This window comes from Elaeis guineensis, chromosome 6 (assembly GCF_000442705.2).
Source record: "Elaeis guineensis isolate ETL-2024a chromosome 6, EG11, whole genome shotgun sequence".
Lineage (NCBI taxonomy): Eukaryota > Viridiplantae > Streptophyta > Magnoliopsida > Arecales > Arecaceae > Elaeis > Elaeis guineensis.
Window position 1 is genome coordinate 125088379 of NC_025998.2, and position 27863 is coordinate 125116241.

Sequence of the window (27863 nt, forward strand, 5' to 3'; positions counted from 1 at the left end):
CTTGAGATTTTTTATTGGAGATTGGAGGGGCTCGAAACTTTTGATCGAATTTTTTTTTTAGATATATATATATATATATATATGATCCGATCTAATTCATTGATATATCTTTATTTTGTCCGATCCAATTTGATTAGAGATACATACGAAATGGATGTGAATATGCTGGATCGATATAAATATTGATCGATTTAATTAATATCAGACTCGTTGCCGCCCTTAATTTGCACCAGTGTTCACATTATTTTGTTCGTCGGGAATTTTTTCATGGAAAAAGGGTGATATATCTCTAGATCTTCCATTGAGTAGAATTTCTGCAATGCTCGATGACTGCCATTAATTGATGGACGGCTAGCAATAGTATAGTAGCTATTTTGTACTTATTTTTGGCATTAGACCGCGTACCGTGGGCGCAGAGGACTTCTTCCCACCATCCCCCTTCGCTCATTTTGAAATAAAATAATTTCTTCTTTTCCGTCCTTGGTGGAAACGGAGGGCTAGGCTCTCTCTTTTAGAACTCCCTAAAACCCCGAGGCCTAAACCCTAAACAATCCGCCCATTCCAGATGCTTCGCCTGCCAACCCTCTTCTCCCCGAAACCCCTCATCTTCCGCCTCCTCGCAGCAGCGGAGGTCCGCTTCGCCCACCGGCGGGCCGCGAAGCCAGCGCCGCCCATTCCGCCGCCCACCCCTCCTCGGCCGCCGCAGAAGCCCGTGCCCTTCACCGTCCATGGCGTCACCTGGCACGACCCCTTCAGCTGGATGTCCAACCTCTCTGACAACGTCGCGATGCGCCACATGGACGTGTACATTGAGCAGGAGGAGAAGTACACGGAGGCCGTCCTGGCCACCACCGGCGCCGACCGGCTCCAGCGCAAGCTCCAGATAGAGATGGCCCCGAGAATGGCTTCCGATCTCTGCACTCCGCCCGTCCGGTGGGGCCCCTGGCTCTACTACCGCCGTATGGAAGAGGGGAAGCAGTACCCGGTGCTGTGCCGGAGGTTGGCCCGCCTCCACGAGGAGTTCATCTCTTACAGTGAGCCCTCGGCCGGGTTCGATTACACCACCGGGAAAAGGATCGAGCAAAAGCTGCTCGATTATAATCAAGAAGCTGAGCGGTTCGGAGGTAAAAAAGTTGCATTTTTTCCCCTCTCCACCTATGCTCTGCTCTTCTTCTTTGTGTTGGTTATGATCATTATTTTCACTAGCTGATTTTTTTTTTTTTTTTTTTTTTAACCTCTTATTCATGAGTTTTTTTTTTTTTTAAAAGAAATTCAATCAACGAACAGTAAAATTTGAAGCAGAAATATAATGACTAAAAAAGAAGAATTCTTTTGTTCCGATATTGTTGGGTAATTGAAGCAAGATTGATCTTCTAGTACTAAAATATTTCAGAACATGTATGTGATATCTAGAATGCTGATGTACAGGGTAACAGAGTTAGAAACGGCATATTTGATGTTCCGGGCATTACCATCTTTTTTTCTTTTGGCATATAACAGTACACTGTGCCTCTGAACGATGGTTAATTGCTTTGAAAGTTTTATTTGCCATTATATCATATAGCTAACATGGGGAAGTGCGGTAAATTTTCTTTTCCCATGACAATTATACTCGACCGTCATCAATTTTTTATGTGGAATGCTTCTCCTCTTTAGGAACATGGTATCTTCTTCCATTTGCATATCTAACATGAGTCATTTTCCAATTCCATTTTCGGAGAATGTTGTTACTGCTATTTTTCTCCTCGAATATCTTCAAGTTAGGGAGGCATGATATAGAAATATCAACCTGAATACTGTAAATTGCTATCTAATTAGATGTGCACGGTACCAGAATTAGCAAGCTTTGGAGTCTTAGAATGACTGTATTTGATGCTACAGTTTAATTCAATTGTATAAATAGCTAAAATTATCTAACTTTATGCCATTTATTTTTTGATGGCTTTTATCAATCATTCTGCACTTTTGCCTTTCTCTGGCATGCGTCCTTGATGATTGCAAACCTTTTTGAATGATCTCAAAACTTGCATTTACTTGTTATGAATTCCTTTCTTTATTTTCCTGATCAGTTTACACAAATATGTGCACATCCCTCTTACGGCCTCTCCTAATTAAGACAACCAGTTGTAACCGTTCAATTAGAATGATAATAGGTATCATTCAGCCTTTTTTAATTCTATGGAGCCATCACAGTGCTTTGCTGAAAGATATCCAGACAAATAAAGAGTTGTGTGATGGATGAAGTTCAGAACCCTTAGTGTGCCATGCAACTGATAAAAACCTAATACTCTAGAGATGAGCAAAGGATGTCTATAAGAACAATGGCAATATATTTTGTAGCCCTCAATATGTTATGTTCACTGAACTTTTCGGTTTAGCCTTAATCACCTGCACCCAACACTTGAACATAGACATCAGTATAATACTCAAGTGCAAGTCACTTAGATATTGGAAGGTTCTGGAGCTTGGACATACACCCATATGCGACACACTGACCCTAGTCTATGTAACACAACTCATATGATCTTTTAATAAACTAAATGAAGTTAGTAAAAGAGGATTAAATTTATCAAGGTGGCCAAACAAATATTTCAAACTCTCAAAACTCTGAATGGATATGCCTGTTCACACAACAAACTCTGAGGCATTAACTCTCTACTTCTCTAGGATGATCAGAATATTGTATAAATGCTTCTAAAGTAAAAGAAAATAAAGAGATATCTTGAATTTATTTTGATTAATATGGTGTCATTGTTGAAATTAATTGAGTTGTTGGTCCAGAGGAGATTTCCAAATTGCAGACTCTTACATAGATCTTTGTTTTTTTCTTTTATTTAAAACCAAAAGATCCTGATGATCCTTCTTGACACAAGATTTGATAAGGTGATAGCTGAAGCATGGATAGTGGCTTGAGACGTAGCTTTGGTTATTACACACTTGAGGCAAAGACATGGATGATATGATGGCTTTAACTGTAACACTCGGCCTGTTGGGCCTTAAACCCAAAAGCCCAAAAAAAAAATAATAATAAAATAAAAATTTGAAGAAGACTCCCGCAGTCTTCTTCCACCGCCGACGACTCCTAATCGGAGTCGGAAAAGCCCACCGGGGAGGAGTCAAACTCCTCCCCTCCGACTCTATATAAGAGGGGGACCCTTCTCCCTTCCTCCCACCGAGAAGTCTCGAAGCAAAACGGCGAGGATCGCTGAAAATCGCTCGCAGAAGCTGTCACTGTACTCGCCGCAATTCCTCATCGAAGAGGTCATCGGAGCTCGAGGTAAGCCACAATCTCTCTTCCTCTCTTCTCTCCCTTCCTTCCCTTACCGGTGTGCACAGTCGCTGGCGACCGGAGTCGCCGGATTTTGCCTAGGAAGACAGCCCCTATTCCAATTCTTTTTTCTTGGTTTTCTGGCACCGGTGGTCACCGTCGACCGTCGGCTTTGGGTTCCTCTGGGTCTCTCCATCGACACCTTCTACCGTCGGCCACCGTTGTGCCGGCTGCGGCCTTGGACGGTCGGTCAAAAGGGGGGGCCGTTCGGTCCTCTATTTTGCCAAAGAAGACCACGAGAAGGAAGAAAAGAAAAAGAAAAAGAAAAAGAAAAGAAAAAGAAAAAGAAAAAGGAAAAGGAAAAAAAAAAGAGAGAGACTCTCTCTCTCCGGTCTAAACCATTGCTTTCTCTTTCTAGAATTGAACTTTTTCTCTCTACTTTCTCTCTCTAAAATTTTCTCTCTCCTCCTTTCTTTCTCTAAGATGACCTATGGATCCCATATCAGGCTATCTTTTTCCTTTCTAGGAACTTATGACTCCGAATCGATTTAGTACCTGGGGGGTTTATCTGACTGGTCATTCAATCAATCACTTTCTATTATTATTTAATATATTGAATGAAAATTGATTTTCATTTAATATTTTAAATAGGGTTATCTAATTCATTTAAGGAAGATTAAAGATTTAGGACGATTGAGGTAAATGGATCTTACACTCCTTATTTATTTTTAAATCTCCATGGTTTTCATGCATATGATCTTTTATTGATGAAATCATATTTTTTATAAAATAAGGATCAGCATATGTGATATGAAAAAGTATGTTTTATTATGAGTATTGATTTCATGAATATGTCTTATGAAGCATGGTTATGAAATATGAATTGCCACCTATATATATGTATGTTTTAAGAAAAAGATATAATGATTTCAAAGGCTCTCGGATAGCTATGAACGAATCTCTTCGGAAAAATCGACATCTGGAGCTAGCATCCATAAGAACACAGGCCCCGCCAGCGGGTATAAAATTGATATATGAAACATGAATTTATCGATTAAGAATACTGGCCCTGTCACGGGTATAAAGTGACCATAGTATGAATATCTGTGAGCAAGATTTGAAAACATGACATGGACACATGACAAGAATGATTTTCAAAACATGTTTATGAAATGTTCATGATTTATGCATGCATGATTGGTTTATCACTTGTTTTATTATATGTTCTATGAAATATTTTATTTTGTATTATCTGTTATTTTTTAAATATAATATTATCATGAAAAACTTATGCTGGATCCGATAAGGAAGTGTAGATTCTACTTACTGGGCTAGTGTAGCTCATATTCTTTTTGTTTTCTTTTTCTTCTTTTTTCTTCCCATGGTCTTCTTTGGGAAAACAGGGGACCGAACGGTCCCCCCTTTTGACCGGCCGTCCAGAGCCGCAGCCGGCACGGCGGTGGCCGGTGGCAGGAGGTGTCGATGAAGCGGCCCAGAAGAACCCAAAGTCGGCGATCGGCGATGACCATCGGTGTCGGAAAATCAAGAAAAAAGGGATGGAATAGGGGCTGTCTTCCTAGGTAAAATTTGGCGACTCCGGTCGCCAGCGACCATGCACACCGGTAAGGGAAGGAAGGGAGAGAAGAGAGGAAGAGAGATTGCGGCTTACCTCGAACTCCGATGACCTCTCCGGTGAGGAATTGCGGCGAGCACGGTGACGGCTTCCGCGAGCGATTTCCGACGATCCTCGCCGTTTCGCTTCGAGACTTCTCGGTGGGAGGAAGGGAGAAGGGTCCCCCCCTTATATAGAGTCGGAGGGGAGGAGTTTGACTCTTCCCCGGCAGGCTTTTCCGACTCCGATTAGGAGTTCTCGGCGGTGGAAGACTCCTGCAGAAGTCTTCTTCAAATTTTTATTTTATTATTATTATTTTTTTTTTGGGCTTTTGGGTTTAAGGCCCAACAGGCCGTGTGTTACATTAACTTGTTTGGAAAATTTAAGCATACCGTAGAACTTCTCGTAAGCATGGCATAGAACTCTATAAATTAACCGAAGCCTGACAAAGTAGCTGAAACCATGGCTAGAACTTGGAATACAATGGTTTAGCTTGCAACCTAAAATTGATGAGGGTACAGATGATTTTGTTAACTAGTGGAGATTGGCAATGGGTGAGCTAAGCTCTCACAAAATGCTCGAGAGAGCTCAACTATCATGTTACTGTTAGATGTGTGTCCTAGATGCCAGATTGGCTGACACATTCCTGTACAAAAGTAAGGGCAAATTTGTAATTTTGACTATAAATAAATAAAAGGATTATTCTACTATCACATTGTGTACATTATGTCTGTGATATATCCTTTGAGTTAGTAGGAATGTTAATTCATATTTTCAAGAGTTGAAAATTTAAGGCATGAATTTATATAACTAACTCATAAACAGCTCCTAATCATAGGATTATCACGAGGATGGTGATCGATCCGGAAGATTGGTGTACGATCGCTTCCTTAAGCTAGATGTGTCTTGAGTCTACGATGTGGAGACACCGAGCGAGAATACAGGTATTCGTTGAGAACGAGAGTACTGAGTGTGACCACCTCGAGCAGTCATAAGGAAGTCTATCTTCTCGTCGATGACTAGCTCGATGCTGCAGTTGTGTGTCTAGTTCTTTGACCTGAGGTGCATCGACAGTTCACCTTGAGTGTGTTATAGTTTGACTACACCATAACTCGGTCTCCTAGTCATTCAGAATCTTGAGGTGTATGTTGGCTGTAGCATATTCATTGTAGGAACCAGATTGCATCAAGATGGGATCTATCAACCTCGGTAGATGAGAGGAGTAGTCTTATGATGATCGAAAGATCGAGTCCTTAAGCCCATGGCCATGGCAGAGTGAAATAATGGAAAAGAGTTTTCTATTGGGGTTTCACATCGGACTCGGATCGATCGATTGATTCATATGACTGATGTTGGGTTTGACGAATTCACCTTAATCCTAATTCAGTCGGGACTCATGATAGAGGAACTCAATCACACAGGTAGCTGCATCGAGAGGTTTGTCTTCATTTCTGATGGGTTGCCATCATATACTGTTAGGTGTCACTGATGAATTTTTGGAGCAATTAGAATGATATTGATGATCGATCATTCTAAATTGTCTGAATCAGAAGAGTTCTGGTCCATCGAAAGGAATTTCGATGATGTCGATGATGAGATCACGACATGTCTCATTACCATATGAAAATGAACCTAACTGGGTCACACAAACAAGAGTTAGGGTCTGGATGTCATCAATTGAGCTAGTCCAGTTCGATTGATTTGGATTAGATCCAATTAGGTTCAAGAAAATCGTGCTAGCACACGATTGAGCCTAACTTTTTTTTCGTGCAATCTTTTTCATCTCGACTGAGCCAAATGTGATTTGACTCACCCAGAGAACCTTGAGAAGGTTTCTCTCAGTCTGACTGGAGCCAGTCCAGTTCAAAAAAGTCGTCTTAATTCATGAGATGAATTTAAGACAACACCTGCCAATTTCTGTCACCTGTCATTTTCGTTTTAGGACATCGGTCAAACGTTGACTTATGGATCTCAAACTGAAGGCCACTTGGCAAGAGGTTATTGGAGAGTTTTTGTGGAGTGTCCATCTACTAAATTAGGCCTCAAAGTGGGCGCCAAGATCAGATTGGGCGTGCGCCCCAAGTGGATAAGGATAGAGTCCCATGAGATGAGGATTCTATGCCTTGATCGACTCAAACTGTTGGGCGCCAATCTCACTGTGTTTATCCAGTGTTGGCGCCAACAGTAGGAGGGTTTGGTGGGGTTCTTATCTGATATGATCAGATGATATCACTCCATCAATCAGAATTTTTTCAGAATTAATTGGAATTTTCTGATTGGTCGAATGATGTGGCACTGCATGGCGCAGCAGGGTCTATTTAAACTCTGTCTGCGCCTAGGGTTTGGAGAATCTGCTCAATACCCAGCAAAAACGAGATTTTCTTCCACTTCTCCACGTCCTCTCTGCTCCTCTCCCTTCCCTCTTCATGTCCAAGAAGTTGGGCGTCCATCTGGTGCTTGTCCAAGGCGTGGTGGCTCCCTGATCAGAAGGCTGCAGAGATTTGTCGAGAAGCTGCTGCTCCAGCTTCAGAAGATCTTTTGAAAATCTTCCAGATCAGATTCAGATCTGATTTTTGGAGCAAAGATTCGTGAGGAGAAGACGATCCAGATCCTGCTCGAGTGGATACCGGTAGAGGCCAGGCGACTGCGTGGCTATTTTAGAACCTCGGACATTGCTGCGATCATCTACAGGGTAATCTAGTTATCCCAGAGGTATTTCTCTAATCCTCAAGTTTTAGATTTAATTTTAAATTAAATATCAGATAATAAGAATCAGATCTAATAGATTTTAGATCTGAAATAAAGTAGGATAATTTTTTTTTAAAATATTCCATCCCAGATCTCATTAGATCCGGAAGATCCTACAAGAAAAAAGGCGGTTTTCCTTTCAACTGGTATCAGAGCCAGGTTGATGGCTCTATTTCAGATCTAATTTAGATCTGATTTTTATTTTTATTTATCTGATATTAATGGATTTCAGATGTTACATCAGATGTGATTGGATCTGAAATCAGAAAATTTAAAATTAAATCTAAGGAGATCTAACATGTATGAGATGCATAACTAGACTAGGAATAGTTTAAACTATGAATAGTCTTGAAGTTTTATGTTTTAATATGATTAAAATATAAATTAGATCTAATTTATTCTCTGATTTTCTGATATTATAAATATTATATTCAGATCAGAAAACAGAAAATAAAATTTAGTTAATTCATAAGATTGATCTGCTGCATGCCTAGACTAGTTGTAGAATTGTTCTAGTAACTGTCTATAATAGATTTTATATTGAATAGTTCAATTTAAATCTTATTTTTCAGATGTTACATGTGATGTATCAGATGTGAAAGCATGCTAATTAGATCAGATTTTAATACATGAGATGTATGCAAAGCATGTATAAGTTAGATATGAAATTATATATGTGATATGTAACTTAGATCTAACTAGTTTTGTAGTTAAATCAATATTTCTGATTAAGGTGTTCCTCATGGCCGTCCGGTCATAAGAACAAAGTAGGGTTTAAGACTCTCTCCTCCTATTCAATGGGGTGTTCTTATGACGTGTAGGGGTGCTGCGCGTTCATCCTTAATCAGAAATCAAACTTTCTTTTCTGCAAAATCCTAAATCCTGAAACCTTAAGATTTATTTTACATGTTTTGTTTATGAACCCAAGACTTAATTAATGAATTAAGTTTATGAAATTAAATTAGGTCTAAAATTGAGAATTTCAGATTTAAGTCATTTTCATAAAATTGAGTTCGGGCTTGGGTAGCTCAATTAGGTCTAGCGGTTGATCAAATCGAATCAAAAGTTGGTTAGGTGGGATTATGAAAGCTAATAATTGACCAGCCTAATAGGATTAAGTCTAGGTCAAGGTCGAATCACATTCATATGTGACTCGATCAAGTTAAGACCTAATTGGCTCAGTGATTAGAGCCTGGATTGTAGGCTAACCCAATTGGTTTTGGTTCGACAATTTGGTGTCTAAGGTAAGTTGGGCAGATGCGACCAAATGGTTTTTAATTGGGAGCTACTCGACTCGAATGCGTTCTTGTCGAGTTAATGGCATATCCCTTCCATCGGTCTCACTTACCTGGCCATATGTGTCGACCTAGTTTTGATTTGAGGTGGCTAATAATTCGAGCTAACCCATGCCACAAGGTTAGTCATAATTGTTATGATTATGTCAAGTCAAGTTTAATGAGACCTAAATCAAATCTTCCTAAGAAAATATTAAGTCCAAGGTCTTCCACCATTGTGGATGTGCGGACCCTTTTCGAGGTTGATTGTTCTCGACGGGTTACAGTGGTTCAGTTGCACCGAAAAACGTAACCATGTCCATTGGGCATTGGATGCTATGGATTAGAGGATGGGTTGTGCTCAATATTCCGGACATGGTGAGGGACTCAATCAGGAATCTAGTTCGTGCAAATGGTGGGTCTGACTTAACTAAGGATTGGAGCAATATTTCGGACACGGTGAGCTTCATGAATTAGAGACCAAGTTTTGGGTGCACCATGATTAGAGAATCATTGGACAAGAGTTGTCCACTCATCGGTTGACCTATCACCAATAACTGTTAGGTGAGGTGGTGAGCTAATCGGTGAGACCGCACCATCTATTAGAAATCACTAATCACGGAGATTTTCACATCTCTACCTAGGGAGTGTAGGGATCTGAAAAAATAGTGGGAGCCTAATTTGTTTAAAAATGAAACTCCTAAACAAATTGGTTAAGTCTGATTACAAAATCTAACTAGAAACTTTTGACTCTCTACAGGAAATATGTCTGCATCCAACCCCCTGACCAAAATACTAGATACCCACAGATTGACTGGACCTAATTTTAAGGACTGGTTGAGGAACTACAGAATTGTTCTGAGTTCCGAGAAACTGACTCATGTCTTGGACCAGGACCCACCTGCCATACCAGCACGTCCGACTGCTGAACAGAGAGCGTCTCTGAAAAAGTGGACGGATGAAGATAACAAAGCCAGGTACTACATGTTGGGTGCCATGTCTGATGACTTACAGTGTCAGCATGAGAACATTATGACTACCCGTCGAATGTTGGCTCACCTACAAGAGTTGTTTAGTGAACAAAGTCGCGCAGCCAAGTATCAAGTCTGCCAAAGACTTTTTAAGGCTAAAATGCGTGATGGACAGTCAGTACAAGATCATTGTTTGACAATGATCAAGGATCTTGAGGAGCTTGAGAAGCTCGGTATCATCTTAGACAAGGATTTTCAGATTGATGTGATCCTTCAGTCCTTGTCCGATGCATATGGTCAGTTCATCATGAACTTCCATATGCATAAAATGCAGTGTACCTTGGCTGAGTTAATGAACATGTTGGTTACGGCTGAGCTTTCTTTGAAGAGTTCAAAAGGCTCGGTCCTTACTGTGGAGCGGACTTCTTTCAAGAGAAAGTCTTTTGGAAAGAAGAAAAAGTCTGCGAAGAAGCAGAAGGTGGATGGGAAAAGGAAGAAGACGGAATCGAAGAAGAAGGCTGCTAAAGAGGAAAAATGTTTCCACTGCAATTCAGACGGCCATTGGAAACGAAACTGTCCTCAGTACCTGGCCACCCTGAAGAACAAGAAGGATGGTCCTTCTGGAGGTATGCTTGTTATAGAATCTAATCTTACGGTTTTCTCTGCATCCAGTTGGGTACTTGACTCTGGTTCTAGTGCTCATTTGTGCACTTCTATGCAGGATCTTGAGGAGAGCAGGAGGCTGAGGGATGGGGATATGATCCTACGTGTCGGGAACGGAGCAAGAGTTGCTGCTGTGGCCGTGGGAACCTATCCTCTGTGATTATCGTTAGGATTAGATTTAGTTCTTAGAGACTGTTATTATGTGCCTGCAGCAAGCAGAAATTTGATTTTTGTTTCATGTTTAGCACAAGAAGGCTATGTGATTAGCTTTCATAAGGACCATTGTAATATATTTTATGAAAATAATAAAGTTGCAAATGATTTTCTTATTAATGGTCTCTATCAGCTACATATTGATGTATCTGTATTTAATATCGAGAAAAATATGAATGCTGTAGGAATTAAAAGGCCTAGAGATAGTCTAAATGATAGGTATCTGTGGCACCTAAGGCTAGGTCATATAGCGGAAGACGGGGTCAACAAATTGGAGAAATCCGGGCTATTGAGTCCGTTGACTTCCGAGTCATATCCAGTTTGTGAATCATGCCTTCAAGGCAAAATGACCAAACTTTCTTTTGTGGGACATGGGGAAAGGGCCACAGACCTACTTGCCCTAGTACATACGGATGTGTGCGGCCCATTTGATGTGCCGGTTAGAGGCAACTATGTCTACTTCATTACATTTATCGATGATATGTCTAGGTACGGGTATGTGTTTCTAATGAAACACAAGTTTGAAGCCTTTGAAAAGTTCAAAGAATTCAGGCACGAGGTAGAAAAACAAACAGGAAAGTCCATTAAGGTTCTTCGATCAGATCGAGGAGGTGAATACCTTAGTCGGGAGTTCCTAGACTATCTTAAGGACAATGGCATAGTCTCTTAATGGACTCTACCTGGAATGTCACAACTCAACGGAGTTTCAGAACGGAGAAATCAGACCCTATTAGATATGGTCCGTTCCATGATGAGCTTCACGGACCTCCCTGAGTTTCTTTGGGGACATTGTCTCTTGACAACAATATATGTATTGAATAGGATTCCCTCTAAAATCATTTCTACCGCACCGTATGAGATATGGCATGGTAAGAAGCCAAGTTTGAGTCATCTCAGAATTTGGGATTGTCCGACTCATGTCAAGAGACAGCAGGCGGACAAGTTAGAGTTCAGATCTTTTAGAGCTCGGTTCATAGGATATCCTAAAGAGTCATTAGGATACTATTTCTATATTCCGGAAGATCATAATGTGATTGTGAATCGACATGCTATTTTTCTTGAAAAACAGTTTATTCAAGATGGTGGCATCGGAAGAATAATTAAGCTCAAAGAAAATGTCTCCCAAGAGCAACGAGCTAAAGAACCTGAGGAACTTAATCAATTAGAACCAGTCCTAACACAACTTCATCCACCTCGTAGATCGACTAGGGTTTCCCGTCCTCCTGAAAGGTACTTAGGTACTATACAAGAGGAAGTAGAGAAAATGTTCCTCACGGAAAATGGAGCTCATGGTGATGACCCCAAGACCTATGACGAGGTGATATCAGATATCGACTCCGAGAAATGGTTAGAGGCAATGAGATCAGAAATTGACTCGATGCACTCAAACCAAGTCTGGACCTTGGTAGATCCACCTGAAGGTATTGTACCTATTAGGTGTAAATGGATCTTCAAGAGAAAGATAGGTGCAGATGGGAATGTGGAGACATTCAAGGCTAGGCTCGTAGCGAAAGGTTATAGTCAGCGCGAAGGCATTGACTATCAGGATACCTTTTCGCCTGTAGCCATGCTAAAATCCATCCGCATATTGCTTGCTGTTGCAGTCCATTTCGATTATGAAATATGGCAGATGGGCGTGAAAACGGCGTTCTTAAATGGATATCTTGAGGAAGATATCTATATGGAACAGCTGCTTGGTTTCACATCCAGTGATGATGATCACAAGATCTGCAAGCTGCAAAGCATTTATGCACTTGAGCAAGCATCTCGGAGCTGGAATACTCGTTTCAATAATGTGATCAAAATGTTTGGTTTCATCAAGAACGAGGAGGAATCATGTGTGTTCAAGAAGGTCAGTGGGAGCGCAGTTGTCTTCGTCGTACTGTACGTTGATGACATCTTCCTAATTGAAAATGATATTTCCATGTTGACCTCAGTCAAAATATGGTTGTCTAAGGAATTCTCTATGAAAGATCTAGGAGAAGTATCCTTTATACTGGGTATTAAGGTTTATAGAGATAGACCAAATAGGATGCTAGGACTTTCACAGAAGATGTACATAGAGGAGGTGCTAAAAAGGTTTAGTATGGAAAACTCCAAAAGAGGTTTAGTACCTTTTAGACATGGCATTCATCTCTCCAAGAAGATGTGCCCTAGCACACCTGAAGAGATTGAACGCATGAGCAAGATTTTTTATGCTTCCGCAATAGGGAGTCTCATGTATGTCATGCTATGTACATGACCTGATATAGCCCATGCTGTGAGTGTCACAAGCAGATATCAGTCGAATCCAGACGAAGAGCACTGGACTTCTGTGAAATGTATCCTTAAGTACTTGGGAAGGAATAAGGATATGTTTCTAGTCTTTGGGAATGGAGAACTCCAGGTTCAGGGATTTACAGATTCAGACTTTATGTCTGATATAGATGATCGAAAGTCGATATCTGGGAGTCTGTTCATTTGCAATGGTAGTGCAGTTAGTTGGAAGAGTTCCAAGCAGACGGTGATTGCTGATTCCACCATGGAGGCAGAGTATATTGCTGCATCGGAAGCTGCGAAGAAGGCATTTTGGTACAAAAAATTTGCCGCAGAGCTTGGAGTGATGTCATCGGATGCCATCCCCCTTTACTGCTACAATAATGGCGCCATAGCTCTAGCTAAGGAGCCAAGGTTTCATCAGAAGTCCAAGCATATCGAGCGGCGATTCCATCTGATTCGTGATTACCTCGAAAAAGATTATGTCGAGGTTAAGAGAGTCGACTCCACAGACAATGTGGCAGACTCACTGATAAAGCCATTAGGCCAGCAGAAGATCGAAGCCCACCTTGAGAAGATGGGACTTAGATATGTAGCCAATTGGCATTAGGTCAAGTGGGAGTTTGTTAGATGTGTGCCCTAGATGCCAGATTGGCTGACACATTCCTGAACAAATGTAAGGGCAAATTTATAATTTTGACTATAAATGAATAAAAGGGTTATTCTACTATCACATTGTGTACATTATGTCTGTGATACATCCTTTGAGTTAGTAGAAATGTTAATTCATATTTTCAAGAGTTGAAAATTTAAGGCATGAATTTATATAACTAACTCATAAACAGCTCGTGACCATAGAATCATCACGAGGATAGTGATCGATCTGGAAGGTTGGTGTACGATCGCTTTCTTAAGATAGATGTGTCTTGAGTCTACGGTGTGGAGACACCGAGCAAGAGTATAAGTATTCGTTGAGAACGAGAGTACTGAGTGTGACCACCTCGAGCAGTCATAAGGAAGTCTACCTTCTCGTCGATGATTAGCTCGATGCTGCAGCTGTGTGTTTAGTTCTTTGACCTGAGGTGCATCGACAGTTCACCTTGAGTGTGTTATAGTTTGACTACACCATAACTCGGTCTCCTAGCCATTCGAAACTCTGAGGTGTATATTGGCTGTAGCATATTCATTGTAGGAACCAGATTGCACCAAGATGGGATCTATCAACCTCGGTAGATGAGAGTAGTCCTATGATGATCGAAAGATCGAGTCCTTAAGCCCATGGCCATGGCAGAGTGAAATAATGAAAAAGAGTTTTCCATTGGGGTTTCACATCGGACTCGGATCGATCGATTGATTCATATGACTGATGTTGGGTTTGACGAGTTCACCTTAACCCTAATTCAGTCGGGATTCATGATAGAGGAACTCAATCACACAGGTAGCTGCACCGAGAGGTTCATCTTCATTTCTGATGGGTTGCCACCATATACTGCTAGGTGTCATTGGTGGATTTTGGGAGCAATTAGAATGATATTGATGATCGATCATTCTAAATTGTCTGAATCAGAAGAGTTCTGGTCCATCGAAAAGAAGTTTCGATGATGTCGATGATGAGATCACGACATGTCTCATTACCATATGGAAATGAATCTAACTGGATCACACAAACAAGAGTTAGGGTCTGGATGTCATCAATTGAGCTAGCCCAGTTCGATTGATTTGGATTAGATCCAATTAGGTTCAAGGAAATCGTGCTAGCACACGATTGAGCCTAACTTTCTCCTCGTGCAATCTTTTTCATCTCGACTGAGCCAAATGTGATTTGACTCACCCAGAGAACCTTGAGAAGGTTTCTCTCAGTTTGACTGGAGCCAGTCCAGCTTAGAAAAGTCTTGTCTTAATTCATGAGATGAATTTAAGACAACACCTGCCAATTTCTGTCATCTGCCATTTTCATTTTAGGATATCGGTCAAACGTTGACTTATGGATCTTAAACTGAAGGCCACTTGGCAAGAGGTCATTGGAGAGTTTTTGTGGAGTGTCCATCTGCTAAATTAGGCCTCAAAGTGGGCGCCAAGATCAGATTAGGCGTGCGCCCCAAGGGATAAGGATAGAGTCCCATGAGATGAGGACTCTATGCCTTGATCGACTCAAACTGTTGGGCGCCAATCTCACTGTGTTTATCCAGTATTGGCATCAACAGTAGGAGGGTCTGGTGGGGTTCTTAGCTGATATGATCAGATGACATCACTCCATCAATCAGAATTTTTTCAGAATTAATTAAAATTTTCTGATTGATCGAATGATGTGGCACTGCATGGCGCAATAGGGTCTATTTAAACCCTGTCTGCGCCTAGGGTTTAGAGAATCTGCTCAATATCCAGCAAAAACGAGATTCCTCTCCACTTCTCCACGTCCTCTCTGCTCCTCTCCCTCCCCTCTTCACATCCAAGAAGTTGGGCGTCCATCTGGTGCTTGTCCAAGGCGTGGTGGCTCCCTGATCAGAAGGCTGCAGGAATTTGTCGAGAAGCTGCTGCTCCAGCTTCAGAAGATCTTTTGAAGATTTTCCAGATCAGATCCAGATCTGATTTTTGGAGCAAAGATTCGCGAGGAGAAGACGATCCAGATCCTGCTCGAGTGGATACCGGTAGAGGTCAGGCGACTGCGTGGTTATTTTATAATCTCAGGCATTGCTGCGATCATCTACAGGGTAATCTAGTTATCCTAGAGGTATTTCTCTAATCCTCAAGTTTTAGATTTAATTTTAGATTAAATATCAGATAATAAGAATCAAATCTAATAGACCTTAGATTTGAAATAAAGTAGGATAATTTTTTTTTTTTAAATATTCCTCTTTAGATCTCATTAGATCTGGAAGATCCTATAAGGAAAAAGGCGGTTTTTCCTTCAGTTACTTGGAGAGCTTACAATTGTAAGAGGAATTTGATGATTCATTTCAAGTAGGGAGATTGGTGATGGATGATTTGTTACCTGGGCAAATGCCTAGAAGAGCTCATGCACCATGCTACATGGAGAGCAAAAGCTGAAGAGATGCGTAAGTGCATGTGATCCACTATGGTGGGCACTGGTCAGTATCCTCATGCACGTCGGTATAAAAGTGGTATGATCTCCGCTATGGTAAGCGTAAGTAACAGAAAGAGTGAATAATTTGTGTATCATTTTTATAATACAACATGTATACACCTAAGGTTCCATTTGTAATTCTCCACAGTATCTTTTTATTGGCTGTCTAAACAAGCAACTGCCTTGGTGGTTAACTTTCTTAACATATACTTGGATCGCTTTCAAGCAGAGCTGTTGCTAGTCTGAGTCTTGTTTCACATTAACCTCTACAATAATTTGTGTGGTTCATATGCCTATTGTGCAAACACTCATTTGTTTTTTTGCATATTTTGCATTTTATTTTGGCGTGACTATCCGTTGATTCAGCTAGTAGCTTATCACATCCTGCTGACTTGCATGGTGAGATTTGGTTAAAGATCATATTATAAATTTTCAGGTGCCTCATGTTGTCATTTTGTTGTCCTTTTATTAGTCGCAAGGCCTTGCCATGTGAGACATGAGTTTTCTTGTTTGTTAGTATTGCTTTGCACACATTCAGTATTTTTGCTTGGCCAACATACATAGCATAACTAAGTTGCTAAGCTAGCCATTTTATGAAGCATATGATTTATTATTTCGAGAATATGCCTTCCGGGAAAGCACGTGTTCTACCTTTGTTGTTTGTTCAATTAACAGGTTACTCTCATGAAGAATTATCTGAAGTGTCCCCAGATCATCATTTTCTTGCATATACTATGTATGACAAAGATAAAGACTGCTTCACCTTATCCGTTAGGGATTTGACTACGGGTTCACTTTGTGACAAACCTCGAGCTGATCGAGTAGCAAATTTGTCATGGGCAATGAATGGCAAGGCATTGCTTTACACAGTCACAGACAATGAGAAAAGACCATATCGGTTAGTAGATTAATCATTAATGTTCTAAACTTCTTGCAAATTGCTTTCTTTTTCCGTGCTGTGATTCAATATTTTGTTTCCTTAGGATCTTTTGTAGCATTCTTGGATCCGGTAAGGATGATATTCTCATTCTCGAAGAACCTGATAAGGATGCATATGTAAACATCAGAAACACCAAAGACTTTCAGTTTGTAACTGTAAATACCTTTTCTACCACTTATTCAAAGGTAGCACCCAAATCAAACACTCTAATGCATTAATTTCACTCTCAAAATTTACTCATCCAATCAAGTTTTTTTTTTTTTTCCTTTTTTTTTTTTGTAGGTATACTTGATAAATGCAGCTGATCCCTTCTCTGGTATGACATTAGTCTGGGAATCTGAACCTCATGTTCATTGTGCTATTGAGCATCATCGAGGATACATATATTTATTAACAAATGCTGCAAGAGGAGGCGTAGCTGTTGATTCACATTATCTTCTCCGTCGTATTGCTGAAGCTTCTGGTTCAAACAATTGGGAGGTTCGCAAAATGCATGTGTCCGTTTAGACCCTCATTGACAACATTTAAGGCCATTCAACTGGATTTTATACAAATAAAATACCCTCGCGACGTAGGTGGACATAAGAAGAAAAGTAATATTAAATTAAAAAAATAACATTGAAATAAAAGAAAAATTAGAAATAAATGTTTAACTGTTGACATATAAAATATTATTTAATAAAGGTGAAAAAAAAATGTCAGAACAACAAAATACTAAATTTTCTAAGTATATGAAGACTTGAATGTATAAGCCAATAGCATATCTTTATTTCAAAAGAAAATATGTACTATTTGTTGAGATATAATAAAAAAATAAAATAATTAATACGTATAATATAATAATGAAAAAAATCTAAAATGCTAATTAAAGGGCAACAAAATCAATAAACTAATTAAATACATTTATTAAAATTAAAATAAAATATAAGAAAGCATACAAAAGATAAGTTCCAAATCTGATCTCTATCTGACTTAAATCAATCCCAAATTACATTCAAACAGGAAGAGGCACAAGCTGATGTCAGAGGAATGATGAATTTTTCTCCTTTTTCTTTGTCTATTTACATTTCTTGTGGGTGAGGTTATATCGATAAGGTGTCCTACTGATTGGTTTTTGTTAGCTATTCTTTAGACTATGATAGGACCTGTGATGTTGTTGCAATCACTGGCTTCCTGTGTTAAGGTCTTGTAAGGACTTATCAACTGTGAGTTAGCTGAAAGCTGACACAAATTTGATGGGTAAAGCGTCGGTGATTTGGCTTGGAATAAGGTAGCTGCAAATTTATAGGCTCTACCATCAAATTTCAGGTTGACTTTGAAGTACAAAACAATTCCTGTATGTAGCATATGTGCATTGATCATGTCAGACGACCTATGTGCATTTGCTTCTCTTCATTTCTCCCTATTTTCTCTATTGATGCCTGCGAGACTGCCTTAGCCAAGACTTGTTATTTATGCAGTTAATTTCTCATTGAGGAGCACTTATTGTTACTGAAATATTAATGTGATATTTTTTATTGAAAGCAAAATAGCCTGACCATATTAGCTTATCTGAGAAACAAAGTCTGCTACCTTCTGCAGACTATCAGCTATTAAGAGGCCATTTCTTTTAATAATACTCCATAGAGCAGATAGCTTCATATTTACTTCCACATCTAGTTTGTAACTTGATCTAACAAAGTACAGGCTTTCAGAATATCTATCCAGCCAGGTTATTTCATATCAGACTTTGACTATAGAAGTTTATAAATATTCTTTTCTTCAGTAATTTGTTCAATGTCTTAATGGCAGAGGCATCTAATTGGCTGCCAAGCAATATAGCTTGTATGGTTAATACATTTGGCATTGGAGAGAGGCTTCTTTATTTCTTCGCCATAACTTTTATTTTAAAATTTGGGATATCAATTGTCATGCTTGATCTGTATGTTCATGTCTTTTAGATATTGTTTTGTTCAACATGAATTTCTGAGAATAGATCTCATGCAACTCCTTTTTATATTTGGAAATTATTATACTAATTATTCTTTCGACTCGCATATCTTTATGTTCTTTTGTCTGTTCAGAGTATACTTCTTGAGGATCCAGGTGCTACCATAGAGGATGTCGATTTTTGTGACACTCATATGGTGCTTATTCTAAAGGAGGGCAAAACATTTAGACTTTGCTCCATTCCGCTACCTTTGCCTGTGGATTTTAAAGTAAGCTATTCTTAACTATGGTTCTTATAATTTTTAAGTGTGCATATTTGGCTAGCTCGGAGACCCATTCTTATATTTTTCATTTTATCAATCTTGTAAGAATATGTCAGCAATGGAATAATATTGATTACATATAAGTTTGTTAATTCTCAAAGTTCATGTCTGTTATGTGAAATGTCTAATCATACATTTCAAATGGAACATGGGTTGTTGACCTTGATCCCTTCTTCATGTGCCATGGCTCATGGGACAGTTATTAATATATTAAAGAGACTTGGCGACCGAACAAGGTCTCGATCACTGTCTCCTGAAATGGTAGCAGAAACATAAATGGTTGCCACCAACAAATCCAGGTGGTCCCATCAGTATAACCAGGCAAGATAAGCAGTTTGATTAAATGTCACATCAGTGGGAATTTATCTCTGGACCTCCATACCCCTGTCATGAGCCAGCATTATTAGAGCCTGTTCAAAGGCATTCGGAATAGCAAATTTACAAGTTTACCTGCTCCCTCCTGCGTGAAGCCTAACCATCCCAAGGGGAACTGATCAGAAATCAGTCCACCCAAGTTTGGATCACCCTGATTTAATGTGCTGAGGCGACATCACAAGCTAAGCACCCTCAGTTGCAGCTTGAGGAAAACCTCGTACAGCAAGGTGTCCAAGAAAGCCACCACTTTCTTCTTTGTTACTTGCAGTTTTGGGTGGTCAACACCTTCTGTATAAATAGTGTATGGACTTGCAAATAAGCAGAAAATGGGATAGCCATGGGGGAAGGATTACTTTTGCCCAAATCGTGAAACCACTTGGTCATAGCTAGCACTCTTTTGTCAGAACCTGGGTTTTGGATCCCAACGATACAAGTTATGACAGCCCACAAGAAACCACTAGAAGGCAATAGCGTAGAGCTCCAACGGCATGTGCCATAGGGGACCTGGCCTGCAAGGTCACCACACCATCAACATGCTGTGCCAGCTGACCAAAGAGGTAGACCTGGCCTGTGTTGAAGCTGGATGCCAGCCTGTAGCAGAAGTCAATCTGCTACTGTTGGGCTTTACTGAAATCTTCTATCATGGTGGGAAAGATCACCAGATGCAGTAATGTCCTTGATACAAAATGCTCACAACATAGCTCCCCATGGGATCTGCTTCCGCATTCTTTTGGGCAGCCGATACCTAATCTGTTAGAAAGCCTTCTCAGTGTTTTGTGACGTAAGCTACTTTATCTGAATAATAAATTAAAATAATCTGATCATATATGGAGATTGTTAAAGGATATCTAATGCATATTCGTAATATATTAAATCAAATTTTGAATTATTCACATAATAAGTATTCCATAAGAGTCTTCTTCGGGCGGTAAAATCTTCTCTGTCTAAAGCCTTTTGAAATGATAATCTCTGAATTTAAGCGGTGAGTAATGAATTGTATCGGAAGATTCAGGCTTTTTTCATTGCCTATTTTTACTGTTTATCATCTTTTACTCTCCTTTCAGTTAAATTTGGTGGCCCATTTTTTTCCCTTTTCTATTTTCTCAGGTAGTATCACACTATTACATGTTTAATAACTACTAGCACCAATATTTCAGTTACTCATTCTGGCATTCTTGCTGGCAGGAACCCGTGCATCTAGCAGCCCTCCGTCCAAGCTACTTAGCTCTTCCAAAGCATGTCTGTCAGATCTCACCTGGGCCCAATTATGACTACTATTCCTCAACAATGCGATTCATAATATCCTCACCTGTGGTATGAAGATTATTCATGTCTATGATTTGAGATTTTGTGCCACTAACAACCACAAAATAAATAAATAAATCTTCATGATAATACCAGGTGAAATCTATAGCTTGGATTTTCCCTTTCTGAAATATCTGTTGAATTAACTTGCCAGTACTACCTTTATAGGACAATCATTCTATGTTTCGTGAATTTAGTCATCACATCTCTTCGTATAGATATACTCTCTTATAAAGATTCAGGTCCCAGCAGGATGTCCCGTGGGATATCGGGAAGGGATACCCTCCCATGTGTCAGGACAGGGCATCCCAGCATCCTGCACAGGATGCCTTAAGGACATCCTCTTTTCCGATCATAAATGTCGGGACGGAGTGGGATGGCGGCATGTCCCATTCTATGGAAAAATCGGGACAGCCTTGTCCCACGGAATTTAAGATCTTGCTCTCTTATACGCTTACTTTAACTAGCCATCGGCATGTGCAATGTATTTGAAAGAGAAGAAATATGGAGTGGACCCAGATGAGATTGGTAGAAGAGGATTATTAGATGCTAGGGCTTGGAGAAGTGGATACCAGTTAAAAAAGGCTAGAACACCATGGGTGGTTGGATGTGATTAGATTTCCAAGGAGTTCGATCCCTTGAGTTGAACTTCTTTTTTTTCTTGAAAACAAAATCTTGAAGAAGAACTCCAGCTCATGTTGAAACTCTAAAAGTACAGCTACAAAAGGACATCCAGCCACAAACCATGAAGTCCAGACCTGTAGACTTCTTCACTAAAATTGTAGAGATGCATTAACTGGTAAATATTGTTGTTTTATACTTAATCGGATTGTGTTTTTTTTTTTAAATAAATATGCTTTGATGTCATAATAGACATGCCCAGAAATTAGCTTCTCAGATTTGTCATGTTTTATGTTTTGAGATCCTGCATTTTTTCTCATATGCTTGTTGGACGTCAAAAGCTTGAGACTTATATCTTTCTTTATAAAGCTGTGATGTTAGAAATCAATTCATTTAGCTTCATTGCTGTGCCCCAAAGGAAGACTTTGGCTAGCTGCAATGAGGAAAAAATGGGGGAGTATGTTGAAACTGGTATTCTCTGTACATCAACTTCTGTCATATATTGAAATGTTCTAGTGTAGTGCCTCTAAACATACCAGGAGATGTTCCAGTGGCAGTAGCCTTCTTATTCTGTTGCATGAAACACCAGCTTGATCTGTTAGCTTGGTAGCACCGAATTCAGGTTTCTCTACTCAGATCAAATTCCTGTACTATTTTTTTTCCTTTCAAGTTTTCAAGGCATTCACTCTTCACATTATAGGTGGTTGTCCTTTATGATGGCAAGATATGTCCCCCCCCCACCCCTTTTTTTCCTTTTTTGCACAAAGCTTCTTACGCCAGTATACTCTATTGGTGATATAATGAAGATATTTTTATGTTAGGGTCTGGATTTGACATGCATGTTTATTTTATTTTGTAGTTCATTGTAATCTGTAAAAAACAAAATTTGCAGATGCCTGATGCTGTTGTTGATTATAACTTATCAGACGGGAAGTGGTGCATAGTACAGCAACAGAACATGCTGCATGAGCGAACAAGAACATTATATGGCACAGCTTCTGTTGCCAATAATATAAACAAATCTTCATTCTCACAGAGCTTTGGCACCATACATGAAGTTAATGATCTGGATAATATGTGGAATGAGCTTTCTGAGTTTTATGCTTGTGAATACTATGATGTTTCTTCAAATGATGGAGTTTTAGTCCCCTTGACTGTTGTATACTCAAGAAAGCACAAGCAAGAGGGCAATCCAGGCTTACTTCATGGACATGGTGCGTATGGTGAGTTATTAGACAAGCGTTGGCGAAGTGAACTAAAAAGCCTTCTTGACCGTGGTTGGATCATTGCATATGCTGATGTCAGGTTTGTCTACCTTTACACTCATCTGAATTTCTTTTTGCTATTATCTGTTCTTAGTTGCTCTAACCGCCATAATGTTATTCTATGAATGCTAAAGACATGAGGATGTCATGTTTGCATGGTGGCTACAACTAGGTGTCCAAGTTTTTTGACATTGTTATTTAAAACCAGGTCCAAGTTTTAAACTAGTAGATTAGATATACTGTTGCATGATGTCCATGGATTAAATCATGTGGTTGCAGGGGTGGTGGTGGAGGTGGTAAGAAGTGGCACCATGATGGCAGACGTACTAAAAAGCAAAACTCAATCAATGATTTTGTTTCATGTGCTGAGTTTCTAGTTAACCAAGGTATTGTGAAAGAAAACAGCCTTGCTGCTTGGGGATATAGTGCTGGTGGGCTTCTGGTTGCCTCAGCAATTAATACTCGTCCAGATTTATTCCGAGCTGCAGTTTTGAAGGTATGCACCCTGTCACATCCGGAAATCCATCTCAACTTGTTCCCTTGGAATTTATGCTTAGCCTTGATGATTGTCCAGAATTTGGTTCGAAACAATTCATGATCTTCGGTGATGTTATTTGATAGCCTTTTGCTGGATAATTTTCGGGGAACTTGTCATTTTTGAAGTTTAGAGATGTTGGAACTTGGAATGCTTGTCTGCATATTTCTGGTCACTTAATGAAAGAAGCTAATTTTTGGTATGTGACGGTGCACCATTTTCGCATGTCAGATTGAGGAGTATGTTTTCCTGTTTGATTATCTTTCTTTTGTATATTATCCTGAAGATTCAATGGGATTGAATGACCCCATCCATAATCTTCACTCTTGGTTGTTAATTCCCCAAAATATGATGATTAGATAAGATAAATCCAATCATTATTAAGGTCTCTCCCATTTTTCTTGTAGATTTGTGATGCTGACTTCTCTCATTCTTTAACATTATTGTAATTTTTGATAATTATATTTTTACCCATTCATTATTTCAAATTGGACATCAAACCTAGCCCCTGCCATACAGCCTCAGGTCATTCTGCCCTTTGGCCTTGCATGAGTTAACTCCCTATCCTCTGCCCTTCTTCACCCATCAAAAGGACAAGTGAAACAAGGTTTTGTCTTTCAGTCAGTGAATGATATCAGTTGAAGCTGATTCTTTTTCCAATTTGTCTTGCTTTTACTTTCACTTTGAAGTATACTACACCCGACCACCCCAAAAAAGAGAAAGTCTATTACAGACTATAGCTGAGGCTTAGAATTTATCCGCAATTGGACCATCCAAGTTTTGTTAGGGGTAGAAATATAGGCATTGAGCTCCCAGCTTTACACATTCTTTTTCTAAAATAAAAAATTCCTTTACAGTGGTAAGAAGAGACGAAGAGAGGCAGTGAGATTCTTCTAGACGTATGTACGCATATGTAAAAAGTTTTCTGCATCTATGCCCATGTAGACAAGGGTGTTTGTAGGTTAATTGCTGCATGCATGCTTTTAATTTTTATGGCTTAGTCGAGTATTATTCCAAATTCATGATTTAGGTTAGGTCTCAAAGCATTTATCAAGTCATGAACAGTTTTTCTAGACATTCAAGTATTCAACTCAATGCATTAAATCAAGCATTTTGAAAAGCAAACTAGTAGCGGGCTGCAAATTGCATTTGTTAGTGAAGTTTGACCTGATGCTTATCCTTAGAGGTGTCCTAACTGCATGGACACCTACGGACAAACTGCAGTGTTTAGCGATGAAATCTCGTAGGTAGCTAATGCATATTATTGGTGGATCAATGTCTTCAAGAGCATATGCTTACCAATATTCTGAGCCACTTTTGTTGCTATAGAGTTTTGGATATACTAAACTGTACTAATTAACCCTTGCTGCTTTGCCTGATATGCAGCATGGACCCATTGGAGCTTAGTCTTATTTGATTTGTATTTATAGTATTGCATCACCAACCACGGCCAATAATTGTAAAGCCACTGAAAACATCCTGAGTTAGTAAAGTAAATCTATTTTTCCGTTCTTTGTGCATCTGTGGAGGTCCCTTGACAAAGCTGCATAGCATTACATTTTTTATGCATGTCAGGTGTCAATATGGTGTGACAGAACACTTGTATACATGTTGACAATTGACAACTCTAGCACTATATAAGATACTCTAAATTTTCTTCTAACAGGAAAAGACCATAGATATGCACCTATTTATGCACACAATAAATGTGCATGATACCTCATATTTTATTTTTTTTCTTAAAGTTGACTTTTTGTTTCATTCTATCTCATATATTGATGTATACTTTTTTCTGGTATCTCTGATCCCATCTTTGTAGTATATTTCTGTAAAACTTTATTCTGTAATTTTCCCTCAGGTTCCCTTTTTAGATGTCTGCAACACACTTCTTTACCCTATTTTACCTCTCACTCCTGTTGATTATGAAGAGTTTGGTTACCCTGTGGAGCTTGAGGATTTTCTCGCCATCAAGAAGTATTCACCTTATGATAATATTCAGAAGGATGCCCTTTACCCATCTGTATTGGTGACATCATCTTTCATTACTAGGCAAGTTTCATCTGAAATTTGTGTTGAGAGTATTATGGTTATTGTTTAAAACAGAATTAATATGCTTCTTTTCACCATCCATCTGTATAAAAACTTCACGAATCATAGGTTCAGTTTTATTCTAAAATAAACTTTGTAGTTTACCATCATATGCTTAGGTAATATACTTTTATAAGGTCATTTATGTCAGAAACAACATAATTGAATGTGGCCACCTTGCATCATATGGAGTATTGCCTTGATTGGTCAAGTGCTCTTGAATAGAGGAATGATACAACATGGTTCCTAAAATGACTATACTTTCTTCAAAAAAGCTGCACTTTGGATTTGTTATAGGCATTAAAGAGCTAAAGGAAGCATTGGAACCAGCAATCTTTAGTTCAATTAGTGCTTGTACAAGATTGTATAAGAATTAGGGTTTGCATAATTCTTCTATATCTTTGTTTGCTACTATGTTATTATGTAAATGCCTAGAAGAATACATGAATCATAATGGAACTTTAACAAAGTACTTTGATTAAATTTATCAATATTAATAGTTAATTACATCTAATAATATTATCTGTATTTCTTAATAATGCTTGTAATTCATGGCTTAGATGGGATATTTGCAACTTAAAATTCCTTGTTTCGAGGCCATCCCACCCTAAACATGTTTTCATTGTTCTAACTTGTTAGAGGTTGTCTGCCATTATATAATTTGGGCTACGGTAATTCCAATAGAATTTGAGTGTTTTTCCTATCAGTGCAATATACACGACAGGCATAACCAGTAGAATCTTGAGTACAAGCCATATAGGTAGAATTTCAATTTAAATGGTCCGTCATATATTTTGTAATGTTTTTAAATCCTATTGGTAGGTATCTACTAGCTAAGCAAAGCATGGCTGCAGACAAACCGACATGGTTATACTAACTAAATACTTCCAAATCAGTTGTAGAAGTGATGATAGTTATGGTGCATATATTATGCAATATCTATATTATTTGCATTTTATCTTACACTGTTCCTTTTTCATGTGTGTTAAAAAGTAGCAGACCTGCCTTTTGGCATCTATGTGCATTGCATCTGAATGATAAAATTACTTCCCTCTGAATGTTAGGTGTTGTCAAATCAGTTGTTATGCTCAAATAGACTCGTGTACATGCACACTCACAAACAAAAGAAATTTATTCTTTGATATGGTAGGTTTGGCTTTTGGGAAGCTGCTAAATGGGTTGCAAAGGTACGTGATCACACCATATATGACCCACAACGTCCGATACTGCTAAATTTAACAACAGATGTAGTTGAGGAAAACAAGTATTTGGAGTCCAAAGAATTGGCATTGGAGACTGCTTTTCTTATCAAAATGGGAACAGATAGCTAAAATCTGGGCCATTATATGCATCTCATAGCTAAAAGTTGGGCCATCCCGTGCATCTCTTGAGAGCTGAAACTTCCGAAGCTTATGGGATGCTGGTGTTTCATGAAAAGTCATCCTTTGAAGGGTATCATATTGCAATCCCAAATAACAGTGCTTCTGCTGCTAAGTTATTTTTATCGATGGCTTGATTTTGGTGCTCTATTCAGCCCAAAATTGTTATAGAAAAAGATAAGAATTTATTTCTCTACTTATGATTCGATCTGGAAGTTGGACTTTGGAAAGTTTCCTTCTCTTATGAAGGTAATTGGTTCGTCATCGCCGTCGCCGTCGTCGTCATCATCATCGAGCCCTTTTCTTGCCATATGTCACTAAATTGAGTTAGTCGGATGAAGGCAATTGGCTCTTTCTGCAGGAAGTGTTGAAATTGATGTGAGAAGTTAACTGAATCTGCATCATATATTTATTTATAGAGTAGTGACTAAAGCTTTTTTTTCGCAAAAAAAATAAATTGCCCAGTGATGCTGTTTCTCATGTACAATCATAACAGGGTTATTTTCTTGAATTATGGCAGCATACAGTTTTCTTAGTTTATAGAGGGCTGGCGCAGGTTTTTTATGTAAAATATATGTAATGTATGCTTGGCCCTTGATGTTTTATTTAAAGAAAGAAAACATCAATAGGTTATTAAATAATAATTCAAGGTCAAATGTGTATACCGTTTGTGGCCATTGTATCTCTAATTTTCTTGTTTGTTTCCTTGTCGATGCCCAAGGTCAATGTAATTGCCATCCAGACAAAAACTTGTTAAGCATACAAGCACTTTCGACTTTACTTGCAATGGTCAGTCATGTAAGACGGAATGATAGTTTCGTTCTCCATAGTCGTTCACATTTTATATTATATATTTATATATTATATTTATATTTTGATTGTGTGGTTACAAACTTGTGATTTGAGGGCACCTGTTCCGTATTATGAAATATCTTCTGGACTTTCTCAGGTTTGTTCAGGGAACTGAGATCCTTTTTAATTTTTTACCATGCTTTGTTAGTGTGGCATGTCAT

At 39.0% G+C, this 27863-nt stretch overlaps 1 protein-coding gene across 5 annotated transcripts; it reads left to right on the forward strand.

Annotated features, from left to right (window-relative positions):
* The first annotated feature begins 412 nt into the window (after positions 1 to 412).
* Positions 413 to 27720, forward strand: LOC105060018 (uncharacterized). 5 transcript variants are annotated; one of them, XM_073259743.1, is made up of 10 exons: positions 413 to 1124; positions 16766 to 16988; positions 17074 to 17215; positions 17313 to 17510; positions 19094 to 19228; positions 20843 to 20971; positions 22476 to 22888; positions 23128 to 23344; positions 25312 to 25432; positions 26622 to 27720. In XM_073259743.1, exons 1-9 carry the CDS (start codon positions 566 to 568, stop codon positions 25411 to 25413), a joined length of 2118 nt encoding a protein of 705 aa, XP_073115844.1. In that variant the 5' UTR covers positions 413 to 565; the 3' UTR covers positions 25414 to 25432; positions 26622 to 27720. The 5 variants fall into 5 exon arrangements, with proteins under 5 accessions (XP_073115844.1, XP_029116282.1, XP_029116283.1 ...); XM_010943570.4 differs by having other exon boundaries at positions 421 to 1124; positions 25242 to 25432; XM_019855716.3 differs by having other exon boundaries at positions 421 to 1124; positions 20843 to 20956; positions 22749 to 22888; positions 25242 to 25432.
* The last annotated feature ends 143 nt before the right edge of the window (positions 27721 to 27863 follow it).

What these genes read in the sequence shown, in the direction of transcription:
- LOC105060018 (XM_010943570.4), top strand. Translation starts at nt 566, where the DNA reads ATGCTTCGCCTGCCAACCCTCTTCTCCCCGAAACCCCTCATCTTCCGC. An exon ending in ATTGCATATGCTGATGTCAG is followed by an intron (nt 22,889 to 23,127) that starts GTTTGTCTACCT and finishes ATGTGGTTGCAG; the next exon opens with GGGTGGTGGTGGAGGTGGTA. An exon ending in ACATCATCTTTCATTACTAG is followed by an intron (nt 25,433 to 26,621) that starts GCAAGTTTCATC and finishes TTGATATGGTAG; the next exon opens with GTTTGGCTTTTGGGAAGCTG.